We start from the raw sequence: 18,698 nt of genomic DNA, 5'->3' as shown, positions 1-18,698 counted from the left end.
CTGAACATATACAGAGAAGGGCAGCACGAGAGGTCACAGGTTTCCTTCTTTAGTCCATGGGAGAGTGTCACAGAGATACTGAAAAACTCAACTGGAGGACTCTTGACAATAGATGTAAATTACTGGAGAAAGGCTATTTACAAAGTTTCAAGAATTGTCTTTAAATGATTACTCTAGGAATATACTACAACCCCCTATGGATCACTCACATTGGGGTTTTTAAGGTAAGACTACAATAATTACTACACCCACAGAGGCATTCAAATGATCATTCTTCCTATGCTCCATAAATGAATGGAACAGAAAGAAATCCTAATAACTTGTACAATGGGATGCACCCTCTGCCATGGATCTTACAGTGGTTTGCAGAGTATAGATATAGACGTACAACCTGATGGATCTTTTCAACAAATTTGAAGATTTGTTGGAAGATGAATCTATAAGAGTACTGGCATTGCCGCAGATTAATTTTCAAAATATATCAACGATAAACTCCAGTTTGTGGAAGACAGCAACCTAATAGCCTGACGGTAGCAAGTACCTACATCTTTCCACACTGGCATACTTCTTACACAGCATTCCAGTATCAGGACTGGCACATCTTCGAAGCCACAGATGATTGATAATATTGTCTTCCTGAATAGTAATCTTCTAAATTAGACAGGTAGCTGTACAGCTCTCTTTCTCTGAACTATCAGGATTATTTTTAAAGTTTTCATTACATTGGCTTTTTTTACAACATTTTCAGTAGTATTAAAAGGCAGAAGGAAATATATAACAAACACAGAAATTGATATAGGAAATACTTAACCTAAAATTTATGAGGTTTTCTTGTAACTTTTAAAGACCTTCAAGATATTCTTAGTTTTTCTGCTATTCCCAGCAAGAATTTCAAAATCAGACTTGTAAAATATAATGAAACTAAATAATAATGATCTGCTAAACACTTACATAAAATTTTAAAATTGCGTGACAGTAATACTATTCTAGAACCAGCTGTTCCAGTTCATGACAATTGTCACTCTCTGTGAACAATCAAATGGGCTAGCACATTGCGGAGCACTGTCACTTGCTGTGATCAATCAAACTGGCCAGCACAGCAGAATCTTGTGATCTGCCAGTCACACGTTACATGGATGATGACCCCATACTTCAAGAACCCCCACGATACGGGATCTGAACCACTGCAGTGAGTGTCCAGAGCACTCCTGCTTTGTAGGGCACTGTTGGAACACTCTGTTTTGGACTATACAGAATGTTCCAAAGTCTCTGGAGAAAAAAAAAAAAAAAAAAAAGAGGCGATAGATAACATCATGAGGAAGTTTTTGTCTGAGACAAGATGTTTACTGATGCTTCCCAATGATGCTAAGCATTCTTTAGTATTTACTACCTTGGGATGATGAGATTTCACCAAACTAGCATGGTGTACTAACCAAGTTTGCAGCATACTACCTACCCCAGTAAACTGATAGTGATTTTCAACAATGAAACCATAAGAATGAGTGCCTCTAAATGGAGAAAGATATTTAGATATTTTAGAAGTGAATCGGGAACTTCAATTTTGCTCAGCCTATCGCCTTTCATACAGATAATAGACAAAACACAGTGCATATGAGTGCCACAGAGTGCCTACAACCAGCCACCTCTCAGGGGCATAACCTTAAATGAAACCTAGTGTCACTAGGAACCCTAAGGAATGATATCTTAATAATAATTAGCTGAGAAACCAGGCACTGCCCTGGTAGTTATTTATTGCTGTGCCCGACACTTCTTGCACGTGGAATTTGTTTTTAACTTATAAAGTATGCAACATCTGAAGTAGTATGATTGAGGACATGAATGAAGAGCTTGTTTGCTTCACTACATGGAGACAGCCATGTAGAGCTGGCCGCAAGGAAGCAGCTGAGGCTTAGGTCCACACCTGCATCTGGCCTTGTGCTTTATTTATGATCATGGCACAACATAAGCTCACTGTAAACTGTAGACATTTAAAGCAAAATGGTACGCTGTTAGGAATAAGAGGGATTCAGAGCATAAAACCTTGCTCACCTATGTGGGCTTTCTAGCGAAATTTCCACTTTTAATGGGTGGTTCTTTCCATGTTTTTGAGCTTGCAAAGTTTAATTCTTAAATTCATTGCATATTTCTGTATTTGAGAGGCATAGTAATGCATTTTATAACAGCAATGTGAACATTCATGCAGTTGTCATTTGTTTATTGTTTTGGATGGGGAGTAACTATTTATCACATCCAGTCAGCCTTAAGCCTTTGAGGATGAAGTCAGCCTTAAGCCTTTGAGGATGAAGTCAGCCTTAAGCCTTTGAGGATGAAGTCAGCCGTAAGCCTTTGAGGATGAAGTCAGCCTTAAGCCTTTGAGGATGAAGTCAGCCTTAAGCCTTTGAGGATGAAGCACCTGGAAGCTAGCAAGTAGCATATTTAGCTCCCCATTTGTGTTTTCAGTTTAATTCTTAAATTCTTTGCATGTTTTTGTGCACCTGCAAAGTTTAATTCTTAATTTCATTGCATATTTTTGTATTTGAGAGGTAAAGTAACTTTTTTTTGTAACAGTAGCATGTACTTTCACACAGACGTCGTCTGTTTGTTTGTTTCTGGACAGCCAGTAACCACAAAAGACCACAGCTGAATCAGCTGCCAGCCTTCATCGGTGAAGCACCGGGTGGCTAGTGAGTCACATATTTAGCTTTTGCTATTTTATTTCATAGTTTAGTTTTCATGTGGATAGGTTGTGGGTGTGGTCGTGTGCAGTTCGTGAACAGCTGAAGACACTCAAGGCCACAGTCAGCCATCTGCAGGCTAATGCCTTGGGCTGTGGAGGCATGAAAGAAACTGACGCATCACATGGGACACTTTAGGTGTTGCTCGTTTCACCCACAGGCTCTGCTCTCGAAGCACCCTCCTGCATTCCCCACATGGCACATATGAGCTCACGAGAGGGTGATTGGTAGCTTGTTACGTGGTTGTTTCACTCACAACAGAGTGTCAATGTGAAGGCTGGCTGTCTGGCCTCACCCATTCACCCTGTGAGTGGACAGTGGGCACTACTTCAGCAGGACCCGAGCAGGCACACGCGTGGACAGGGGGGTTTATTTGGGAGCTCTCATGTTAGTCGTTTTATGGAGCACCTTAGGGGAATAACGTCCAGGGCCAGAAAAAATTCCAATGTGCACTCGGTGTGTCTGCTGGGAGGGCTTCATCAGAAATATGTAGGAGGCTATGCCTGTGGCTATAGTGTGCAATAGACAGCAAGTTATTGCTCATACTAGCATCAATTATGTCTGTTGCTTGGGTTCTGAGGACATCTGCAGTTCTTATGGGCAGCTGCGGGACTGGTGAAGACTGCTGGCCTCGTTCACAGAGTGCAAGCAGAGCTCACAATTTGCAGTACCGCAGGATCCACTAGGTCGTAAAAGAAGACACTGAAGCAATACAGAGGCGGGCTGCTAGATTTGTTACTGGTAGTAGGTTCAATCAGCACACAAGTGTCAGAGAGCGTGCTTCATGAACTCACATGGGAATCTCTGGAGGGAAGACAATGCTCTTTCTGCAAGGTACTATTCTGCAAACTTAGAGATCTGGTAGTTGAGGCCATCTGCAGAACGATTAGATTGCTGCCAGCATACATTTCGCGTAAGGACCACGAAGACAAGATGTGAAAAATTAGGGCTTGTATATAGACTTATAGTTAGTCACTTTCCCTCAGTCTATTTGCAAGTGGAACAGGAGAGGAAACGACTAGTAGTGGTATAAGGTACCCTCCACCATGTATCGTATGGTACTTTGCAGAGTATATGTGTAGATGTTATAATTAAAGTGTAGGTACTCACAGTGGTCCAGCGTCGGCTTTAATTATCGTATGATGGCGAAACTTGGTAGATATCTTAATGCGGAACTGATTAACACTGGAAAAAAATTAGTTTCAATTTTGGCCACCAGGTGCAAATCTGGCTCTGTACAGCATCTTGTCGATGTTTTCAGTGCTCCTATTGAAAAACGTGTGTAAGTGGCAGTTAATAATAAACTCAACATTAGGTATATCTCACTTGTTTGACCTTTTCTGCCCAAGTCCTGTCCTTAATCAGTTACATATGAAAACATTTCTATGCATTTGCAGTGCCTGATTTGCACGTGGTAGCAAAAATTGGAACTTCATTTCCCCCCCACTGTATACTGGTTTCACATTAACGCATTAGAATGTTTACCATGTTTTACTGGCATAAAATAATTACAGCCCAAACTAGACCATTGTTAGTAGCACCACTTTAATTACAACCACCCAGTGTGATGTTACACCAGAGAGGGGTAACTTTGAGCCTCTCTGATTGTCAGTTTCTGAGGAGCGAGATAATGCATGATGCTCTCAATCAGAGTTACATCGTGCCTCGTTTTCAGATGGAATTTCCAAAGAGAGAGTTAAAAGCCTGATGTTCTCAAGCCACATAAAGTCTCACCTCACAATCTTCATTGAAGTCTTGAGACTGCATAGTCTTGTCTTTTTAGCCATTCTGGTATATTCAGAAAGATTTGACTATTTTATAGGCATTTTTATTTACAAACAAAACAAAATCAAAATGTAATGACTAGCCATCCAAATTACGAAGCAGACTTACTAATTTCATTTTTCCTAGCAACAAATACAAATAAAACCTATCAAAAGAAGCAAAGCAATGTTATTAAGTTTGTAATGCACAAAGCAAAATCATTAAATCCATTTATTCTAGGCAAATCATTGAATCCATTTATCCTAGGCAAATCATTAAATCCATTTATCCTAGGCAAATCATTAAATCCATTTATCCTAGGCAAATAAATTTGCTGTTAGTTTTTATGTAAAGCTAAGATTGCGGCATTTAATTCTGTCACCAACATAAACTTCTGAAAATACATTTGTCACTGAGTTAAAATAAACTAATAGAGCCATCTCCTGGCTCTTTGGTGTACTGAGCCATGATGATTAAACACACAAACTACTAAGCTGCGCTAGTGATTTTAGATAAAACTTTAAATTGTGATTTTTTTCTCCATGTTCCGATTTTGGTGAAATAGAACCCATATGTTGCCCCAAGCTACACACAAATTGAATGTGTAAACTCCATGAACATTTTTCTACTTGTTTTGGTGGTTATCATGTTCAAACAGACAGACATGGCAATTTTAAAGTTTTATTATTAGTATAGGTAGGTTATAATTATGATTTTACGCACTATTACTACCACACATTCAGGACTTATACCACTATATACATTTGACTGTGCTGTGCCCTGGAGGACAATACATATGTTGAAAATATCTCCAAGGGCTAACTATGACAATGTTTTCTTCTTCCCAGTTTTACACACTTTTAAATGTGCATTCTGTGTCCATCCTGAAAGCAGTTATCTTCCATCTGAGTAATTCCTGTTTGTCTTGCAGTAACAGCGCTCAATTACACAATTTCAAAAAGCAATCACAACATGATAAGGAAGCTCTTTTAGGGCAAGTCTTTTTTTCAAATTTTTATTCCATAATCTTACTCCTGTTTGTTAATTATATAGGGTGATTCACGAAAATATGCAAATATTTTAATGTGTTATCCTACAAGTAAAACTAAAGAAAAAAGTTCACATAAGCATATGTCCACTAATTTTTAGTTATGGAGTTATGGCTAATAAAAGATTTTGCCTGAAATTGAGCGACTTCGCTAATATGAAGCCATCGCAAAACTGTATGAGGTAAAGTAAAGCTTGATTTCCATTTATTTTGTTGCTATTGATCTGCTGAATCTACTAAAACATGTCCCAGATGTGTATCTGCAATAGTTTTCCAGAACATCCAGAGAAGCAAAGACGTAATTTCATAAAGTTTGTAATTTATTAACTACTTGGACCAATTTGTTTCTTAAATTCCACACAATTGCACAAAGTTTTCGATAGAAGTTGTAGAGAATTTAATTTTGGAAAAATAATGCTAATAACATTAATTGAAACTGTATGAATGTGTTAGATAATCTCATGCTAAAAGCTTAGTGTTAAGGAAGTTGTACAGTGTACATACAACTTCACAATACATTCACTCGTTTCCAGGTTAGGAAACAACTGAAACAACTCACTAATGATTGCCAAAAATGACAAATGTTTCTACATTCTTAATGGAAAGTAAACAAATTTATTTGTATAACAACCTTTGCTTATCTGGAAGTTGCTAAATTTCAGTCAAAATCTTTTATTAGCCGTAGCTCTGTAACTAAACGTTTGTGGACCTATGTGTGCATGAACTTTTTTCTTTAGTTTTACTTGTAGAAAAACATATTAAAATATTTGCATATCTTCGTGAATCACCCTGTATATGCCATAAATAATGTTAAGTTTAAATTCAGTGACTCTATCAAAGTATGTGTTAAGTATATTTAAAAGTACACAATGCTTGTTATGGTGAGAAGAGTAAATTGTTAACATAATTTAGCATTATGGTAACTGATGTAAGTATGATAACCTATGTGATAATCAATTAGCAATATGTAATATGTGATGACGTGTGTAACAGCTTCATAAGACTTTCCATAGCAGCATAAATGAAAAATTCACAAAGTCAGCTTCAGTAATCATGACAGTACATTATTATTTGCTGACTGTATCACGAATACGCGTAAACTTTAATATTTGTTGCTGCGGACAGCATTTCTCATATTCACACAGATGTCTATCTATAGTAATTTTCTAATCACTCAAAATACGCTGAAGTGCCAGAGAACTTGGTATGGGCATGCGTATTCAAATACAGAGACATGTAAACAGGCAGAATACGGTGCTGTGGTCGGAAACGCCTATATAAGACAACAAGAGTCTGGCGCGGTCGCTAGATCAGTTACTGCTGTTACAATGGCAGGTTATCAAGATTTAAGTGAGTATAAATGTCGTGTTATAGTTGGCACACAAGTGACGGGACACAGCATCTCTGAGGTAGCAATGAAATGGGGATTTTCCCATCCTACCATTTCAAGAGTGTACCATAAATATCAGGAATCTGGTAAGACATTAAATCTTCGACAGTGTTGTGGCTGGAAACGGAAAAAGATCCTGTAAGAACGGGACCAATGATGACTGAAGAGAATTGTTCAACATGACAGGAGTGTAACCCTTCCGCAAACTGCTGCAGATTTCAGTGCTGGGCCATCAACAAGTGTCAATGTGTGACCCATTCAATGAAACATCATAATCGATATGGACTTTCGGAACCGAAGACCCACTCGTGTACCCTTGATAACTGCACAACACAAAGCTTTACGCCTTGCCTGGGCCCATTAACACCAATATTGGACTGTTTACGACTGGAAACATGTAGCCTCCTTAGATAAGCCTTGTTTCGAATTGTATAGAGCAGATTTATGTGTACAGATATGGAGACAACCTCAAAACCTATGGACCATACATATAAGCACGGGACTGTTCAAGCTGGTGGAAGCTCTGTAATGGTGTGGGGCATGTGCAGCTGGAGTGATACGGGACTCCTGATACATATAGATACAACTCTGACAGGTGATACATACGTAAGTATCCTGCCTGATCACCTGCATCCATTCATGTCCATTGTGCATTCCGACAGACTTGGGCAATTCCAGCATGACAATGCAACACCCCCATGTGTCCAGAGTTGCTAGAGGGTTGCTCCTGGAACACTCTTCTGAGTCTAAACACTTTTGATGCCCACCAAACTCCCCTGACATGAACATTATTGAACACATCTGGGATGCCTTGCAACGTACTGTTCAGAAGAGATCTCCACTCCCTTGTACTCTTACGGATTTATGGACAGCCCTGAAGGATTCATGGTGTCAATTCCCTCCAGCAGTACTTCAGAAATTAGTCAAATCTATGCTACGTCACCTTGCAGCACTTCTGCGTGCTGACGGGGGCCCTACACAATGTTAGGCAGGTGTACCAGTTTCTTTGGCTCTTCAGTGTATTATTCTTAAACATATTTTAAAGTGGCAAGTTTAATATAAATAAGTTATAACACTTCAGAGATTTTAGTATTTAAGTACATTCACCAATTTATTCAGTACAATGTTGCATAGCAGAATGGTAGGATGTACTGCAAGCAAATCAATATGTCTGTTCTGTAGAATCCTCAATCTCAAGAGTGCTGCCATTATGATATGTCCATTTTTATCTTTTCTACATACACTTGTACTAGGTTGTGGCAGCAAGTGTCTAACCATCTAATAATGCTATGTTAGACAAAGAAGTCTCAATGCAGTAGCATTAAATTATTGTGGAACTATGAGGGAAAGCTCATGTCAATAATGGGTGCCAAATATGACACAGATCAATTGTGAGCCCTGTCTACATCAAGCCAGAGACTTTGGCATTTAAATTTTTGTGGCATTTTAAGATATTTGTGTATGTTAATGCTAAGCCTCTTATACTGAACAAATGTAGAGTGTGAACAATTATATTTTCCATGTGCCAACTACAACTCCCAACTAAGCATGTGTTCTGAAAATTGAAAACCAGAATCAAGGGATACAAAGACTGCATGCTATGCAGCTAAGAACGTGTCAATGAATATCTAAATTTTAACTAAAATGATGTCTCAGGACTGCAAGTAAAGGAGTTTCATATCCTTTTATAGTGGAGGAATAAAAAACATTGAATGTTTGCATGCAACTAAAGCTGGACTTACGTGTCAATAGTAGTGCATGATCTTGTTTAAAATCATTTTCACTCATTGTTACATCAACTTTCAGTACAAATTTTGCTACATGAACACACAGTTTTCAAGTACTGTGCAGCGAATTCTTTGGAGTCATAAGTTTTTAATACAATTGTTATAGTTTCTATGATGACAAGAAACTTTTGTGCAATTACTGATGTTCATAAATGCATTTTGGTGATTTTAGTTTTTAGGCCATGGGGTAAGTCCCATTTCTATGCCTAATGTTTCATATTCCAATGCTGGAGACATCACAAAGGCCTTAGAAACCAGATACAATCTCAAACAAGCTCAGCAAGTTGTATTGTTTACACATTTCCAGGCAAAAGCCGGTTTGTGATGTCATCAGACCACTGCCTAAGGTCATGGAGTCATACCGATGTGTCATATGGAACTTTATTTAGTACTAAGACCCACAACTACTCTATTTCAAACCTTCTTCTCTTCTGTTACAGTTATTTTCATGCTTCTTAATTCGTATTGTCTCTCTGTACATACCAACATTGGGATTATGATAAAACCATAATATTGGAGAAACAAAATTGGTTGTTTCCTGGTCCCTGTGCAAGGTCTGCTATAGCTGGTTTACCTGTGTTTCACAGATGAAAATTCCTTGTGTTTCTTAAGGAGAGTGTTGATGTTTCTTTTTGTAGTTCCTGTGTACACTTGACTGCCTGTGCAAAGTATTTTATATACTTTGGCTTAGGAATACAAGAGCAGTCATCATCTGGGTAACACTGGTAATTTGACACAGGCAGAACATGCACTGGGATCAGGGAACCACCGAATTTTATTTACTTGATACCACAGTATTATCAAATTTGAATTGTTACTACACTATGATACGCAGAGAAGGCATAGAAATTCAAAAACACAAAAACAAGACAAGTTGTGGACCTTAGTACTAAACAAAGTGCCTCAGGCAGTGGGCTGATGATGTCAAAGACTGACCATTGCCTTGAAATGTATAAATAGTTTGACTTGCTGACCTTGTTTGAGATTGTAACTAATTTCTGAGTTGTCATTCCCTCTGACCATGACCTAATGCTCATAAGACAAATATTGCCAAAAATGTAAGTACTGGCCATACAAGCCTGCGTTTTATTTACGTAACTGGTCTAATGGTTCAGCTCTATTATGACTACTGTCGCATTTTGTGTCACAGTGTGTAAATATAAACAAGTCTGATTTAATTTCAGTGGTAGATTCTTAAGGCTGACAACTTACAAATTCTATAACAAGAAAAGCAATATGTTTAACACATTTCGCTCAAAAATTTTGGCCTGCTGCATCTTGTTGTTAGAGGAACAGGAATTATTACAACAGTTATTCCTAGGAGAGACAGCAACCACACTCTATAAATCAGGTAATGATACACAATTACATGTAGCCTGAAAGTGAATTTAAAAATACTCACTGTACAAGGAAGTGATACAATCTGTATAGTTTTCTAAATATTACTCTCTTGTACAGACAATAATGCAAAAGTAAATGATGCATACCACACAATACAAATATAAAATTTCACTAATATATTCTATAAACCCATTCAACAATGAGGTATTGAACTTACATGTTGTTTCCCCATTCGTACAGAACATGACCAGTTGTTGCGTTGAAAACAATGACTGTTGACTGCTTTATTGGGCCTAGAGAAATTTCACTGAATGTGTTGTCAAGCAGGAATGTCTGTGAACCCCATGTCCGATCTCCTCTATGGAAGACAACAATATTGCCATCTGTGTCAATGCTCACAGCAGAAAGCTGCCCCACGTGTTTACTTGGATCTGGCCAGTCAGGCACTAATTTGTATACTGAAAAGTGTAAAATTACAATATTAAATCAAGATTAAGTAGTTAATTCAGTACTTACCTAAGCCTTAAGCTAATGTCAGGGTAATTACAATAGGAATCCCTGTGTGCAATAGATGTTTCACAATAATTATTTGACATGAAATGGAAAACAGGCTCCAAGAAATGAACTGAGTGCACTGTAGTCTGCTTATAATACATAATTCTTGAGGCTTTCCAGATGATATGTTGACACATTGAATAATCAAATCTTCTGCCACTTATTTGAGTCATTCTCACGCGATATTTCAACGGCGTGACTCGCTGTCCTCTTCAGGCGCTCCCGGAGACTGGTTCTTGGATGGATCAGGTCCAGTATTTTTGCAGGGTGTTGTATCAGGCACTCTGTCTGCAGTCCGCACCTGCCAGGGGCAGCTCTGGTTGTCCTCTCTTGCCACTGGTGCTCCGACTGCTGTCTGCACCCATCTTGGTCATCCTCTGGTGTTGTGCCCATTGTCTGATTCTCCGTTTTTCGTCTGTCACATCACATGCTCCATCCAAATCTACATTTGCCAGGGAAAGTTCTAGTTGTCCTCTCTTTCCACTGGGGCATCGACCATAATCTACACCACATATCCTCTTGTGTCGTGCCCATTGTCTAATGCTCTGTTTCGCATTTGCGTCACACCATGCATTCTATCTGCCAACTGCTGCAGCCTTGGCCATCCTTCGGTTGCCTTGGACATCCTGTGTGACGTCCTCACCTTTTGGGGCAGGCCTCCAGTGTTGTACTTCTCATTGGGCACTTTAGGTGTTCTGTCTCCTCTGTGGGAACAGTCAGATCTCTCATTCTACATCCACTACTGTTCAGCCGGTCAAGTGATGTCTCCCCTCCAGTACGTAGCATGTGGTGCTGTGTCCAAGAGCTGTTTTCTTGGCCTCCAATCCCATTTCTTTTACTCACAGAATCTCAGTGTTGTCACTGTTGTGTTTCAGAAGCTTGAGTGCTTGATTCCAGGTGGTGCTGAGCTGGTATCCAGTCTCAGTCTCATGGTTGATGAGATTCTCCGTGACCTTTACCTTGATGGAATCTTTTATGACACTGTCCCAGGGTCTCGAGTGCTGTTTCACACTTTTGATGTTATTTTAGTACATTGAGTGACTGAATTCTAGAGAGTGCTCCACTATTGCTGATTTGGTTCCGTGTCTGAGGGTGATATGCCTCTGATGTTCGGTGGTGTGACTGATGTATGACATCCTACACTGGCATGGTATGTTGCAAATACTTGGCTTATTTAGCCCCAAGTCATCCTTTACAATCGTCCAGTGCCCCAGTTTTTGTCAGTGGGAAAAATGTGCTTTTGATGTTATGTTTCAAGAAAATTCTGCTGATTCTGGCAGAGATCGGTCCAGCATATAGCAGACATGGACACCAGACATGGCACCTTCTTTGTCTCTTCTGGAGCACATGAGAGTGGAAATAACGTGTAAAGAACTCCAGAGGAATATCACACAGGCAACCAAAGAAGCAGTTTCAGAGCACTGTCTAGAAGTCAGTCATTCAATGAACTACAGTGACTCTCAGACTGTGACACAGATCCTGAGATACCGGACCAATGTCATAAAAGAATCCATCAAGATCAAGTTCACAGAGAATCTCATCAACCCTGACCCTGGATACCAGTTCAGCACCACCCAGAATCCAGCACTTGAGCTTCTGAAAACCCAACACAGACAAGACTGAGATTCTGTGAGAAAGAAAAATAGGAGTAGAGACCAAGAAAACAGCCCTTGGGCAGAGCACCACACACTACACACCGGAGGTGACACATGACTAGACAGGACAAACAGCGACAAACATAGGACCAAACACTCGACTGTTTTCACAGAGGAGACAAAACACCTCAAGCACGTGATGAGAAGTACAATACCTAAGACCCAAGACAACTAGAGGATGGCCAATGCGGAAGTAGTTGATGGTTGGAATGCCTAGCGCAGCACAGATGTGAAACAGAGCATCAGATGATGGGCATGACACCAGAGGGTGGCTAAGATGGGTGCAGAGAGTGGATGGAGCACCAGTGGCAAGAGAGGACAACTAGAGCCCCCCCCCCCCCCCATAGCATGTGCAGACATGAGATGGAGCACCTGACATTGTGTAGACTGAAAACAGAGAGCCTAGCACCATCCAGGCATAAATACTGGACATGATCCATCCAAGGACCAGTCTCAGGGAGCACCTGAAGAAGACAGCAAGCCACGCAATCAAAATACCGTGCGAGAACTATGAAAACAACCAGCATAAAACCCAATTATTTAATCAGTCTACTTACATCTTCTCTGGCTTCTCTGGCTTCTCTGGCTTCTTAAGCTTACTGTGATTAATTGAACAGAATTTTACACCAGACACATTTCCCTTTTGTCTACAAAGCCTCTTCTGTGGAGAAACCCATAATAATAGTCTACTAATTTTTCAAGTCAAATAGTTATTTTCATTATTTTTCTTAAGACAACAGCTGTAAGTGGCACATGTGCTCTCAGAATCTGCCATAATAAAAAAGGAGATGTGTTGATACGCTATGAAGATGCAAACAGATGTAGAAACAAGGAAAAAATGACGAAATAGCAAATTAATGGCAGAAAGTGTAAAGTAAATGAATCACAAGATTATTGAACACATGGAATTTGGCTGTTCACCTTCTCTAATCTACATCTCCTGTAATAACCACAATGGTAAAATTAGAAAAATTCAGGATTACACAGAGGAGCACTGATGATTGTTTTTTCCACATATTATCTACAAATGCAACAGGAAGGGCGGACAGAATGATAGTGGCTTGCAGATGTCTAACTTAGATGAAGGAATATATTTAAAAACAAAGATGATGTGACTTACCATACGAAAGCGCTGGCAGGTCGATAGAAACACAAACAAACACATACATACACACAAAATTCTAGCTTTCGCAACCAATGGTTGCTTCGTCAGGAAAGAGGGCAGGAGAGGGAAAGACGAAAGGATGTGGGTTTTAAGGGAGAGGGTAAGGAGTCATTCCAATCCCGGGAGCGGAAAGACTTACCTTAGGGGGGAAAAAGGACAGGTATACACTCGCACACACACACACACACACACACACACATATCCATCCGCATAGATGAAGGAATAGCACATATATGCACAGAAAGTTAATGATCTGTTAAGATTTTGGAACTACAGATTGTTTTCCATCTTATTTCCATGTAATTCGAGAAAGGGGTCCTATAATATCACAACTACATTAGAATGTGCCATTTTTCTGTGAGACCACAATATTAATCTAGCAAGCTAATCACACACAATCAAAGTGTACTAGTATACAGGCATGTTGGGTGCCAAGTGGTGTAGGTCACAAGCATTGAAAAATGGGCTGACACCACTTATCACTACCACACAGGCAGATTGTTGTATGCAACATTGGCATCAACCCTAGTTCAATAATTCACTCACACTGAATGAAACCGCTGTGCGCCTTGGCAGTTGAGTGGTATATGTCCAAATGCTCGTGGCAGTAAGATCTGCTACCACCACCTGATAAGGAATAAGTTTGTGGTTTATGAAATGTAACGTTCAAATTTTCTGACTTACTTACTTTACTTTACTTTTTGAGTCTGAAGCTGTCAATTGTTCAGCTCAACACTGGGCTAAATCAAAGCTTCAGGCTTGCTTAGTGGGAGTTCGTCTATGGAGGAATGTGCAGGACATATTTCAGCATGTTATTAGATGTTGCACGTTTTGTATTTCTCCACAGTTACACTTATTGTTATCTGGTCCTAACATGCTCCATTTTATGAGATTGTTTTTACAAGGGATACACGAGTTCTGATACACTTTAGCAGATTTTCGGATAAAGACCTTCAAGAGTGTGTCTTGAAGAGAAAGAAAAACGCGTTGCCGGAAATGAAAGCAACTGGCTGAAACTACATTGTACCAAGTAAGATAAAGTGCTTTTTATTAATAAACCTTGAATGTCAAAGTTTAATTCTGAAGCTCAATTGGCTCTGGAAACTGGGCTGGGCACTGGTCAATGGGCTTGGCTTTGCTCAGCATCAGTTTCAAAGTTTCCCTGATGGGAAACTCATCCCAAAACAAAGAAACAACACATATGCCAGACATAATTAACTTTATACCTCCTTTTCAGCATAATTTCTTCCTAGTTTTGAAAAACGGTTGAAACTTTTTAAACAGAGACAAACAATTTGATGAAACTATGACATCATCAAAACAATGAAACTGTCTTAATTTTTATTTTGTTGTTTTCAGTTTTCCTTTTTCTCAGTATCTCTCCACAGTAAATAACCTTTCTGGTTTTTTGAGTGGATTGTCTTTTATTTAAGCTCATTTCCCTTCCCAAATCATTACTTTAATACAACAATTTTGAAAGTTTTAATTTTGATGTAGTTAAAACTTTTCACTAATAGATTTATACATTGTGATAGAAAATGTACATTCACAAGTTATGGTCGTGCCATAATTTACTGAAGAAATATAATCATGAGCTGCAAGCTTTGAATCTGATCTCTCGAGGAAGCAGAATTTTGGTCACACATCACTTGACAGACAATCTTCCCATATAGACCTACTTTTTTCCAGAGATAAATTGCATGTTTAAAGCAAAATAAGTATATAAGTATATGTGTCAGCTGCGTATTTTATACTGTCTCTACAATTTGTATTTGAAACAATTTACACAAAATGTTTAAAATTGGAATGAAAAAGAAGAAAAGGAAACACAAGAACTTGACTACTATTGGCACTATTTATTTTATGAGCATCAGGCTCCGGTCCAAGGCATATTTCTCTGCCTAAAGTTTCATCTTCCAGTGATGGGGGCATCATCAGATGAAGTCTACAGCATTGTAAGGAAAAACACTAGGCAGAGAAATATGTCTTGTGAAGTGTCATCGATACCACACATCGTGAGCCTCAATGTTGGAACCACCACAGACACTACTAGAAGTGTAGTAGTCAGCGGATACAGCCAATCACAACATGGTCGAGGGCCATGCCTACAAGGCCACTTGGCAGCACTGCCACAGCAGGCTGGTATTTATATGCAGCCAAAGAGACCATCAGTCTGTGCTTGGCCATGAGTTTGCATCATGGAGCTATTCGAGTGTGTCAGGTGTCAGTGGTCATAGGACTGTTTGTGTAGTCTATGCAGAATGTCTGTGCCTAAATACAGTACTGCCAGTGAACTGGACACATGAGGATTGTCGTAGAGAAGCCAATTGTTTGCTTGATTGATTTTTGGGAGGGGGAGGGGGGGGGGGAGACTGTGAGGTCATTGGTCGCATGATCAAGTAGGGCAGAAATCAAGGGAGGAACAACACAAACAGCACAGTCCAGTCAAGGGGAAGATATAACCTGTAAACAAAGAGGAAAAAGAGACATCAGGGCAGCAGGAAGAGGAAAGAAAAGGAGGGGGGTGGGTGGAAATGAGGAGAGCAGGTGCACCCCAGAAACACTACGCATGGTGGGCACCCATCCTGACACCCGCACCATACCATTATCAAGATACAACAGAGACAATACCAGGGGGCAGAAGATACAAGAAAAAGGGAAAGAAACAAGCATAACAGATCAGATAAAATGTAGGGAAAAAGTGGGAGAATATGGATGGTGTGGAGCCAAGGTCAAGACCTCCGTAACCAATGCCCATGCTAATTGAGGGACTCAAATTCCACAGGAAATTTCAAGAATACAAACCAATTTTATGAAGAAAACTGAGGACAAATGTAACCATGCAGGTGTTGTCTGCTAACACATGAGATATGGAAAGCAGGAGGGCCTATTTAATGTGAAGGGCCAAAAGGCAAGGGCAATCCAGCAACATATGGAACACCATGAGCAGAGCCCCACAACTACAAAGGGGAAGGGAGCTCAGTGTGGAGTAAAAAACCATGGGGCAACCTACAGTGAAGTGCCAATGAAACTGGTACAGGCATGCATATTCAAATACAGAGATATGTAAACAGGCAGAATACAGTGCTGCGGTCGGCAACGCCTACGTAAGACAACAACTGTCTGGCGCAGTTGTTAGATTGGTTACTGCTGCTACAAAGGCAGGTTATCAAGATTTAAATGAGTCAAAGCATCTCTCAAGTAGTGATGAAGTGGAGATTTTCCCATACGACCATTTGGTTGGTCGGAGGGACTGAAGGGACCAGACTACAAAGGCCATCGGTCCCTCATTCCACGACCATAAAACGCCCATAATGAAGAAAAACAAGCAACAGAGACAACAAGGAAGGACACAGAACAAGAAAGACATAGACAAAGACCAGAAAATAGGAATTAAAAGCACACAGAGCGTTACAGTGGTTGGCCGACCACGGGGGTAGAGGGGGGGGGGGGGGGGGGAGATAGAAGGAAAAGCCAATCACCAAGAGACACACTAAAAACCCCAATCTAAAACCATAGGCCACAGGCCAGACTCAACACACAAGAGAGACAAACCCTCAGATTGAGTGATAAAAGCCCCCTGCATGAATAAAACTGAAAACTAAGCCTACCAGTGCAGTGTTATCCATTAAAAGTGCTGGGAGCATATCAGGCAACGCAAACGTCTGCCTGAGCACAGTTAAAAGCGAAGAGTCCAACAAGATGTGCATCACTGTCAACGCTGATCCACAGAGACATAGAGGTGGGTCTTCACAGCGCAATAAATGACCATGCGTCAGCCAGGTATGGCCAAAGCGTAGCCGGCAGAGAATAAATGAGTCCTAGTGAGAGGCTCGCATGGAGGAGCGCTACACACCTGTAGTCTCCTTGATAACCCGAAGTTCGTTGGGTGAAGGCAGGGTGCGCCATTCACCACCCCCAGGTACCAAGGACTTTCTGCCACAATACTGACTAGAGATCACATTCCGAAAGGCCAATCTCCAGGGCCGCTGAACTAATAGCCTGTTTGGCCAGCCTGTCAACACGTTCATTACCCGGGATGCCAACATGACCTGGGGTCCATACATAAACCACGGAGCGGCCGAAACGGGTAAGAGTATGGATGGACTCCTGGATAGCCATCACCAGACGTGAGAGAGGAAAACACTGGTCTATAGCTCGTAAACTGCTCAGGGAGTTACTACAGCTGATGAAGGACTCACCTGAGCAGGAGCGGATATACTCTAGGGCACGAGAGATGGCGACCAGCTCAGCAGTGAAAACATTGCAGCCAGCCAGCAATGAGTGTTGTTCAGAAAGAGCACCAAGAGTAATAGCACAACCAACTCGACCAGAACCATCGAACTGTCAGGACAAACCATGTCAGAGCTGTAAAACGTGGTAAGGATGGAAAGAAAGTGCCGGTCGAAGGCCTCAGGAGGGACTGAGTCCTTTGGGCCCTGTGCCAAATTCAGCCGAAGGCATGGGCGGGGCACAGGGCTCACACCATGGGGATATATGTAAATGGGCCCACAAAAGAGGTGGGAGAGGGGAAAACTCAAGCTCAAGAGAAGAGCCCAGATGCGAACCGCGATCGTACACCCTGACCGGGGCCGCCATTCGGGAAGATGGACGACCGAGTTGGGAACTGGAGATGGTAATTGCAATGCCCGGGCAAGCTGCAAACATGTGCAGCATAAGCGGCCAGTAGACGTTGGCACTGGATCTGCAATGGAGGAACACCAGCCTCCACAAGTGTGCTGTTTACAGGGCTTGTGTGGAAAGCTCCAGTTGTGAGTCGGATCCAGTAGTGAAGTATGAGGTCCAGCAACCGCAATGCGGAAGGTGATGCCGAACCGTAAGACAGGCTCCCATAATCGAGAGGGGATTGAATCAACGCCTGATACAGTCGTAGAAGAGTAGATCGATCAGTACCCAAGCTAGTGTGACTCAAGCAACGCAGAGTGTTAAGATACCGCCAGCACGTTTGTTTAAGCTGCCGAATATGAGGGAGCCAAGTCAACCAGGTATCAATAAGCAAGCCCAAAAACTGATGCCTCTCCACCACAGCAAGACGTTCGCCGTCAAGATAAAGCCACAGCTCAGGGTGAACAGTGCGACACCGGCAGAAATGCATGACGCAAGTATTGGCGGCCGAGAACTGGAAGCCGTGCATGACGTCCCAAGACTGCACCATGCGGATAGTGCCCTGTAGTTGCCGTTCAGCAACCACAATGCCAGTGGATCTATAGTGCATGCAAAAGTCATCAGCCTACAAA

At 41.0% G+C, this 18,698-nt stretch overlaps 1 protein-coding gene across 4 annotated transcripts in view; it reads right to left on the bottom strand.

The window, feature by feature from the left end:
- Positions 1 to 18,698, bottom strand: part of LOC124615397 (peptidyl-alpha-hydroxyglycine alpha-amidating lyase 1) — a 96,295-nt gene that overhangs the window by 46,970 nt on the left and 30,627 nt on the right. For all 4 annotated transcript variants that reach the window (XM_047143231.1, XM_047143228.1, XM_047143229.1 and 1 more), the window contains exon 4: positions 10,283 to 10,523. In XM_047143231.1, coding sequence (XP_046999187.1) covers positions 10,283 to 10,523 — 241 coding nt within the window. The remainder of the gene's footprint in view (positions 1 to 10,282; positions 10,524 to 18,698) is intronic.

The sequence above is a fragment of the Schistocerca americana genome, chromosome 5, assembly GCF_021461395.2.
Source record: "Schistocerca americana isolate TAMUIC-IGC-003095 chromosome 5, iqSchAmer2.1, whole genome shotgun sequence".
In the NCBI taxonomy this organism is placed as follows: domain Eukaryota; kingdom Metazoa; phylum Arthropoda; class Insecta; order Orthoptera; family Acrididae; genus Schistocerca; species Schistocerca americana.
This window is presented reverse-complemented; position numbering and strand designations above follow the sequence as displayed.